A 10,000-nucleotide genomic window follows, 5' to 3' on the forward strand; every position below is an offset into this window, starting at 1 on the left:
GGGGTAAATGCTAGTCGCTGTCTAGCGACTAGCATGTCCAACCCCGCCATCCTCCAACTTTAAGGTGCATGATTCACACATGCACAATGCGAGAGTAACGGCTGAGTAGACGGTTGTGATGGCGTAGCGTTGGTGGTGGTCTGGGCGATTATTGGAACTAGTACGGAAAAGCCCTGTGCTTCACAAGTCTCTCTCTCTCTCTGTCTATGGCTATGTCTCTATCTCTCTTTCTCTCTCTTGCTCTCTCTTCTCTCTCTCTCTCTCTCTCTCTCTCTCTCTCTCTCTATGGCTATGTCACTCTCTCGCGCTCTTTCTTCTCTCTCTCTCTAAGGCTATGTATATATTCTCCATCTCTCTCTCCCCAGCGCCGGAAGACATCTCGTATCCGACACACCTGGATCCACTGAAAGAGAGTCCACTGTGCGTGCATCTGTTTGCCGAGGGCCCCTGGCTCTCCGTGTGAGGGCCCCCAATGGGAAAGGAGCTTTAGTATGAACAAACGTTTAGTTATCTTGGCCCCGACACGACCCCCAGCGCGAGGAAGACCAGTAACAGACAGTAGTCGACGGTGCACACGGGGCGACAGGACGTGGCGATTAGCACGACCAGGTGAGAAAACACAGAGCGGCGTGTGTGTTTGTGTGGTGGTGAGTGTGTGTGGGGCGGACGCTTTTGTGCGTAATAATTGTTGATTTTGGTATTCAAAATCAAATTCCTTCTTGTGTTTGTTTCATTTTTTGGGGGGGGGTCCTTGTTATTATGTTTTTTGTTTTGTCTGCCCTAACTCAAGAGGCCGTAATAGACTATGACACTACATTATGTACCCAATTTTCATTCTAAATCCAGTTCTCCCCGGGTTTAACCCTGCTAAATCAATTCAACATGCCTTCCTGGCAGAACCGAATGAAAACAAAAGGCCCAAAGCCTCGCTTGTGTGTGTTTGTGTGAGTGCGGGCATGCATGTGTGCGTGCGCGATCGTGTGTATGTGTGTGTGTGTGTGTGTGTGTGTGTGCGCATATTTATAGGGTAGGCAACATTTATGTTATGCCCGAGGAACCCAATGATGCTGATCTCACTGCTTAGCACAGAGCAGGCAGCTGGCGGTAGCAATCTAATCTACCTTCTTAATGGAATAAGGAGGTGGAGGAGAAGATAAGCCAGGCTGTCTTCTGGACATCTCCCCCATCTCTTTCTCTCTCTCGGTCTCTCTATCCTGTTCTTCCATTTCAAATTACCTAACATCCCGGTAAACTAAAAGGAGGTGTGTGTGTGTGTGGGTGGGCTCACTCACCCACTCGCCCACTCACTCACCCACCATGAGTGAGTGAGTGAGTGAGTGAGTGAGTGAGTGAGTGCGTGTGTGTATGCAAGTGTGTGTGTGTGCATGTGTGTGTGTGTGTGTAGTGCGTACCGACGACGGTGACGGTGAAGGAGCAGTTGGCCTGGTTGCCGGCGTGGTCGGTGGCGATGTAGGTGATGGTCTCCGTGCCGACGGGGAAGAACTGCGGAGGGGTGTAGATGGGCTTCACCTGCACCGTCACCTGGGTTGGTGAGGAGGAGAAAGAGGCCCGGGGAGACAGAGAGAGAGAGAGAGAGACAGAGAGAGAGAGAGAGAGAGAGAGAGAGAGAGAGAGAGATGATTTCTGGGACTTGGGCAATGACAAGTGTGACTTGGCTTTGCTCTATTTATGAAACCCCCCAACCCACCCCTCCATCCATCTATCTATTTATCGTTTCATCAATCCATTTATTTATCGATCCATCCGTCCATCGATTCATCCACCCATCCATCCATCTATTTATCCATCCATCCCCCCCATCTCCTCTTGAGGACCTCTGACCTCTAGTCCGGAGTTGTCCGTGGCGTTGGGGGCGTTCCAGCTGACGTTAGCCGTGATGCGGCGCTCATCCGTGCCCACCTCCACGTTCTCTGGACACTGCATCCTCGGGGGCTGAGAGTCTGGGTGCATCCCATAATAGTAATATCAATAATAATCACACAATCATAATCACTGCATTTTAATACCACGTTGACACACACAAGCACTGCAAATCAATCTCCATTCACTCATTGGCCGCAGCCAGCACTCTGTTTTATCCATAAATGGTGAGGCGGTGATTTAATCTGACCTTTGACCTACCTAATTACATCCTGCAGTAGACACTCATTATGGGTCATTATGAATTTGGAGAAAGTGCACTTAAGTCCACTCTGCAGCAAGCCACAAGAAGTCATAACCTCTCCCTCTCCCTCTCTCGCTCTGTTACTTCTATTACCTCACGTTGTATGGGGCTCATCGGTGAGAGGTCAAAGGTCACAAGAGATATCTGGACGGCTGGAGTTGGAAAACCCTGACCCCTAACACTCGCTGTCTCACGCAACGCTGGGATTCCTCTTAGGTCAATATCCAGCTCACATAACAGGTCTGAATGACGTCAGCTATTGGTGAGAGCAGCTGTCTGCTCTCCATGTATGAAACCTGCACTTTCTCAGTTTTTATAGTTCTACATTTATAGCTCTATCATTCTTATCATTCTTAACAGTTACTAGAGTGGACCAGAATAAAACTGATTCAGAGAGAACAAATTGCTTGTTGGAATGACTCGTGGCTAGATGCACGTTTTATTTATATACAATTTTTATATCCAGCATATAATTGTTTATGTTTACATTTGTTTTATTGATACATTGTTTGAATGATTGATTGATTTATTAGTTGTTTGATGGATATATTGTTTGATTGATTCATTGTGTGATTGTCTGTTTGATTGACAGTATATATGCTTAAACACAAGGATCGCTCTCTCTCTCCTATCCATGCACCTTGATGAATGCAGTACATATAAGTAAGTGTTCACTTCACTTCAAGTGTCCACTGAACAAGTAAATATAATATGACATCCAAAAAAAAAAAAAAAAGTTTAAAGACGACGAGTGTGTGAGTGTGTGTGTGTGTGTGTGTGTGTGTGTGTGTGTGTGTGTGTTGCGTAAGGAGACCCAGTGAAACCATCTGGACCTGAATCGGAGACCCTCATCGGAGACAGTGCCTCTCTTATACACATCGACAGGCATATGTCTTTTTTTCTGAGCAGGGGAGTGGGTTGGTGGGGGGGGGGTGAGAGGGAGGGAATAGCTGTCTGACAGGGTCATCGCCATGGGAACCTGGAGAGGTACTGCGCCATCTTTTTATTTAGTTTGTTTAAGAGTTACACATCAGTTCACCCAGGCTTGTTTTGTTGATTTCTTCCTGTGCTGATCATATTTATTTGTCTGGATTATCTGGCTCTTTCTAACTTTACTCGTAACTCTAAGTCACGGTCTGTTATTTCTCACACTCAGTAAACTCTCTCTCTTACTCTCTCGGTCACTCTCTTGGGTATCTCTCTGTTTCACTCACTCTCTATATTTGTATTCCACTTTTTCCCTTTATAATTGCAGACACAAAGCAGTCCAGATTGTCCATCAAAACAAAACAAACATTGTAAAAGTGGAACACCAAAACGATGACTCATGCTACTTTTTCAGATGTTCTCCCCCCACTCTCTCTGTCTCTGCATCCTCCCTCTCTTCATTCCTCCACCTTTTTTTCATTTTTATGACACCTCGTGTCTCCACAGAACCGTTCGCCAACTCATTAGCCACCATTTCCTCATTCCCCGCGGCAGAGGAAGAGGAAGATGAAGGGGAGATGAAGGCGAAGAGAGAGAGGGGCGAGAGAGACTTTTGCTGGCCACCTGTTCCAAAGTGCCAGTCCTCGCCCTCCTCGTCCACCACCACCCTTGCCTCTGGGTCTGTGCAGACCCCGCGATGTTCAGACATGGTTTGAGTTATACAAAACCACCGACACGAGAATCGAGTTAGCTCCTTTCCCACAGTCCCTGATCGGGGTGGGGGGGGGGGGGAAGTAGAAGGAGGTAGGGGAGGGGCATGGAAAGAAATGTCCACGTCCAAAATTTCTCTGTCTCACAGTCTTCTCTCTGTATCTCTCTGTCTCTGCTCTTTCTCTACCGACTTTTTCCACTTCCAGCACTCCTGGCTTTTATTGTTCTGTTTTATTTGTCTGGCTTCCCCCCCTCGTTTTGCACTAACAGAGACAGGGGACCTGCGGCGCATGGTGTGCACGCATGCGCTCGCCGGGCTACGTTTCAGGTGTGAGGAGAAAGGAAGAAAGGATTATGGCCTTCGTTAAAATGTCCTCGAAAAGAACGTTCCGCCAAGTGTGACTTGTGCGAGTCGTTCAGTGATCGGGGGGGGGGGGGTCAAAGCTTTAACAACCACACACACAGACACACAGATACACAGACACACACACACACACACACACATACCTGCGCAGGTGGTGCGCAGGTGGACATTAGCACTCCAGTCCCCGGTGCTCAGACACACCGCCCGCCTCTCGCCCTGGAGGCGGTAACCTTGGCGACAGGTGAGCACGCAGATGGCGCCCTGGGCCATTGACCTCTTGCCACAGGCAGGGGGCGACAGCACGACGTTCCTCGGGGCCACCATCATCGGACAACGCACCTCTGGAGGGAAGAAGACTAGACGAGGTGAGTTTTATTCAATAGTCCTTCATACACATCTAAATGAATCTGGAAAAAGGGGCCCTAATCTAAATCAAGAGCATTTGGGTGAACCTCAGCAATGTCTTCCGCCGTTGTGCGTATTATAAAACCGCTTGAAGTGGACACGAATCAGACTGCGTGGCAACAAGCATCAAATAAAACTAAACACCCCAAGGAAAGGCGCGGTCGCAGAACGCCTCTAAAACAAGAAGCCGCTTTCTCTTTTATTGTAGGACTTTCCTCAAACACATGGCGTCATGCTCCTCTTAAAACCACTCTCGCTCCCCCTCTACCTCCCTCTCTATCTACAACTGTCCCCATCCTCCATCCATCAACAGAGCATGGGGTCAGACTTGTTCACTGTTAATGACGGGGAGTTTGGCACGACCCGGCAGGTCAACAAGGTCAAGGTGGAACCCCCCCAAAAAAACCTAAGACCTTCCCAGCGCGAGGGGGTTCCCCTGGTTAGGTTAAGTAGGGTATAAAAGTGGTGACTCTGCAGACATACCGATGTGCTAGGAACAGCAAACAGACAATTAAGGAAATCAGAGGTGAAACTGGCAATTTTCTGCAGGAATGTAAAGGGGAAGCTGTGTGTGAAGGATGTGTGTGTGTCGGTGTTGGTGCATGTGTGTGTGTGTGTGTGTGTGTGTGTGTGTGTGTGTGTTCTCTGCAACAAGCACAGACAAAGCCTACATGATGCGTTTATTGGCCCACCGCAAGTAAACAATATAAACGGAGCAAGATGTAGCTGAAGATGAAGGAGAATTGAAGGACAATGTAAGAGTGAGAAAGAGAGAGAGAGAAAGAGAGGCAGAGCAAGAGGAAGAGAGAGGGAGAAAGAGCGAGAGGGGGAGAGAGAGAGAGAGAGAATGCGACAGGAAGAGAGAAGAGAGAAAGAGAAAGGGAGGGAGCAGAGAGAAGGAGGCCAGAGCGTGAAGGACAGGCCTGATCCACGAGGACTGAGTCACTGCAGGCCAGAGAACAGAAGCAGGAGATCTGCGGTGGAGCAACTTGAACAACTTGGACTTTGGTTCTGATATAATTGACCCATGGCGCTTCTCTGTGGCCGGTCTGAGTCTCCAAAAATATTTTCACCCAACTAGCAGTTTTAAGAAGTGTGTGGGCATTCCCAAAATATGGGTTGTGTCGTAGTAGCTGTAGTGTGTGTGTGTGTGTATGTGTGTGTGTGTGTGTGTGTGGGTCGTGTGTGTGTGCGTGCGCGCGCATGTGTGTGCTTAAGGGTACTTATTAGTTTAAAAATGTTGCTCAAACTACTATGTTGTGTTCTTACTCGGCTCCAACAAAACATTATGCTGAGGACTTAGAAGACACGCTTTACAGAAATACACTTAAAGTTTTCAGGTAAATAGCTTTTCTTTTACAGCCCCTGGCTGGTAGCTCCTGATATATCATCTCCTCCCACTAGACAGACATTTATTAGCAGACGGATAGCAGATAGCAGGCCTTTGTGTGTGTGTGTGTGTGTGTGTTTGTGTATGGGAGAATGATTGCAAAAGCCATGGCCATTTCCCATGATGCATTGAGTTTAGGCTATGTTGTTCAATTCAGTGAATATCGCGTAGATCTGTGAGGAGGAAAGCACTGCATCATGGGAAATAAGGCCCAGGTCTGTATAGTTGCATGCATCCATTGGACAGTGTGTGGCTATTTGTGTATGTGTGTGTGTGTGTGTGTGTGTGCGTGTGTGTGTGTGTGTGTTTGTGCGTGTGGTGTGTAGGTTAGGTGGAGGGGGGAGGCGGGGGGGGGTGGTATATGTAGTCCTTGAAGGCTTACCCACACACCGAGGTTGGGGTCCGCTCCACAGGGAGTCGGCCAGGCAGGTGAGCCGGGTGTCCCCCTCCAGCCGGTAGCCACGCTCACAACCCGCCGTGCACTCCGCTCTGTAGGAGGCGCCACCGTCACCGTCGCCACCAACGCCACCACCTCCCTCGGCGCACCTCAGGTAGCCGTGCTGTGGACGGGAGAGAGGAGGGCAGGAGCGCACTGGAGGTCCGAGAAGAATCGAAAAAAGGACGAAGAAGAAAGATATAACATGTCTCAAATGTTAGATTTGCGTTGAGTGAGCAAAAGCTGTTGATGGAGGAGAAAGATATGGGATACATGTTGTTCACGATCCCACCTCTCGAGTACATGTGAGGAGGGAATCAAGGCTTTATGGTTGTTGTTTTTGTTCAGGGGAGAGGGGGGTGTCATTTTAATTGCAGGGTGAGGGTTAGGATGAGTTTAATTTCCGGTGGATTGTGTGTCATAATGCCTCGGAGAGCACCAAATGAGGCCAGCGCAGAGTGCAATGCTGTCTATTATTTCACTTGTGCTGTAGATTTTTTCTTTTTTTTATATACAGAATTACCCATTTAACCGAAAGACAAACTAAGAGCGAAAACAAACGACGGAAATTAATTCCTCAGAAATCTCACAAAACCATATTTCCAAACATTATCAAATCCGATGTTGTTCTCTCTCTACTGTTTTTCAATAACTGTAAAAGGCTAGATGAGATCAGTGACCCCGAAAAGGTGTGGGGTTATTTAAGGACAAAAAGAACACAACAGTCCAACAAATGGATGTTTTACCAATGACGAACCACCTTCAAAGTAATAGCGGTCTGGTTCAACCTGTTGGTTGAACCAGGTCGACCATGTGGTCCAAACCTGCCTCTGTAATGAAGTCAAAGGCAGAAGGCCCGAAAGGCAGATTGGAACAGACAGGAAAACAAACTAAAACCCAAAACACCTGTTAGAACGGCATGAGCGTGAGCAAATCAGCTGCAGAGCAAGGCCAACATGTTTACATCAAAGCTACCTGGTGGAGCATTTGTTTTACTCTAACTGGAGTGCCAGATGAGTGGCGCTTCCTACAATTTGGTTGCCGCAGGAGGCCAATCAATAAGAATACGAGACAGGGAGGTATAATAAACGCCAAACATGTCGTACGAAACGGCTACCGGCCCACACTTTAGTTAATCCTTGGGGATTAAACCCATGACCTTGTCCGACATTTTGGGATCCGGCCCCGAACCGAAACAAATGACAAATGACCGTGTCGTGAAAGATGTCCGCACCTTTTTCATTTTTTATCATCTGTCTAGAAAACGCAATAACATTGAATTTAAAAACACTCAATCAGACACAAGGCATAATAAATCATATGTATGGAATGTGGCTGGCAAAGCACTTTAAGGACTCCCTAATAACTCTCTCTTAAAACACTGAATGTATATGACTGTATATACATTCTTGGTGTGTGTGTGTGTGTGTGTGTGTGTGTGTGTGTGTGTGTGTGCATGTGCATGTGTTTGTGTGTGCATGTGTCTGTCTGTCTGTTCCTCGTTACACCAGGGGTCTGGGAAGGCGGCGTGGAGGATATAATTTCTCATCTCGCCACCCCTGGACAGACACACACACACACACACACACCAGACACACACACACACACACACACACACACACACATGCCCTTACGAATCCCACAGAGCTTGACGCAAGCTGGGAGGTCCCATTTTTCACTGACAAGTCTCACTGTATGCGGGAAACTATAGATATACACACACACACACACACACACACACACACACACACTACACACACAGTAAGGTATGCAACCACAGTTATGCACTGTAAAGTCTTACTGTCTGGGTATCCATATAACTCAAGGTTTAGCAAGAACATGGCTGGGAATTGGGATTTGGTTGTACTCTTTTCTGGGTTCACTTTTACTTTTTACATCTTTCACTTCTCACTGCACAGTAACTTTTTATATTGATTTGTTTAACCTTCTCTCTCTCTCTATCTCTCTCCCATCATGACCCTGCATTCAAAACTCCATGAATCCTGTAGGAACAAGCCTTCCCTCACTGTCTCTCTCTCTCTCTCTCTCTCTCTCTCTCTCGCTTTTCCTAACTCTCTACTGCTCTCTCTTCCCAATCCCTTCCTCTCTTCATATACCCCTCTCTCCTTATTCCTCTCTTCCTATACCTCTCTCTCTCTCTCCCTCTTCCTCTCTTCCTCTACCTCTCTCCCTCTGCCTCTCTTCTCTTCCTATACCCCTCTCTTCCTATACCTCTCTTTTTCCTAATGTCGCTGTCTCTCTCTCTCTCTCTCTCTCTGTCTCTCTGTCTCTCCCCTGGCCAGAGAGAGGGAGGAACAAGGGAGCCTCGGCAGAAGCGGAAAAGCCTCCTCCCGATGACCTCAGCGCACCACCGCCGCACGCGACGCGCAGACATGTGGCCGGCCGCCGTCACCTCCGGTGTTTGTTGTTTCTCCCCCGCCCCCCCCCCCCCCCACCTTCTTGTTTTACAAGCCGTCTTAGCAACCGTACCCGAGAGAGGGTAACACGCGCTGCCTCCCCTCTCTGCTGACGGAGCCCATTAGTGGGGGATGCAGATGTTTATTAGGACTCGGCAAGGGCTGGCGAGCAGCAGCGGAACACTTTGATAACCACCCCGTGGATTTGATGACTAACAATGGACGTGTGTGTGTGTGTGTTGGAGGGTGTTAAGTTCATGTGTGTGTGTGTGTGTGTGTGTGTGTGTGTGTGATCACAGTAAAAACCTCGAACCTAGAACCTTTCGTCAAACACTACTGCTAACTAATGCCCTGCACCCTCTAACCCCCCCACCCACCCCAGACTTGGCCTTCCTCCATCCCCATTGCATCCCCTTCTCCTCCCATGCCTCACCCCTGCAGCTGGGCGTGGTCCCGGACCAGGCACCGTCGGCCTGGCACAGCCGGATGCCCGTGCCCTGGAGGTCGAAGCCGGGCAGACACTTGACGCCACAGGCCGCGTCGTAGCGGTTGTTGCACGCGTTCTGGATGAAGAAGCCGTTGGCCGGGGGGGACAGCTTGGGACAGTACACCACTGGAGGGGGAGGAGGAGGAGGAGGAGGAGGAGAAGAAGAAGAGTTTAGAACAGAGGAGAAGGTGGAAGAGGAAGAGGGGAGGACTAAGAATGAAGCAGGAGAGGAGTGGATGATTAGGTGGGAGAGGAGAATAGGAGGAGAGGAGAAGAGTTTGGAACAGAAGAGAAGGTTGAAGAAGGGGGGAGGGGGAAGAAGGCAGCAGGAGAGGAGAGGAGGATGAGGGGGAGAGGAGAAGCGGAGGAGAATTTAGAACAGCAGAGAAGGTTGAAGAGGAAGAGGAGTAAGAGGTGGGTAGGAAGCAGGAGAGGAGATGAGAGGAGGAGGATGGGAAAAAGGAGGAGAGGTGATGAAGAGTTCAAGTGAAAGAGACAAAGAGAATGAAGAAGAGAAAGAAGAGAGGAGTAGGACGACAAGAGAAGACGAGGCGAGAGGAGATTAAAGCATTTTGGATAGAAAGATGCAGACATGATCCATCTATTGGCTCAATGACACACCGAATCTGAGCCAAAAGGACTGTGGAGAGATATTGGTAGCTTCTGTTGCTGCTGTTG

At 48.6% G+C, this 10,000-nt stretch overlaps 1 protein-coding gene across 1 annotated transcript in view; it reads right to left on the reverse strand.

Moving 5' to 3' along the window:
• The window catches only part of svep1 (sushi, von Willebrand factor type A, EGF and pentraxin domain containing 1), a gene marked incomplete at its 5' end in the record, with an annotated part of 85,239 nt that overhangs the window by 35,593 nt on the left and 39,646 nt on the right, over positions 1-10,000 (reverse strand). Inside the window, 5 exon segments of the mRNA XM_084487502.1 lie at positions 1,413-1,542; positions 1,843-1,961; positions 4,331-4,528; positions 6,365-6,574; positions 9,269-9,448. Coding sequence (XP_084343628.1) covers positions 1,413-1,542; positions 1,843-1,961; positions 4,331-4,528; positions 6,365-6,574; positions 9,269-9,448 — 837 coding nt within the window.

The sequence above is a fragment of the Micromesistius poutassou genome (assembly GCF_964030765.1).
Source record: "Micromesistius poutassou genome assembly, chromosome: 23".
Lineage (NCBI taxonomy): Eukaryota > Metazoa > Chordata > Actinopteri > Gadiformes > Gadidae > Micromesistius > Micromesistius poutassou.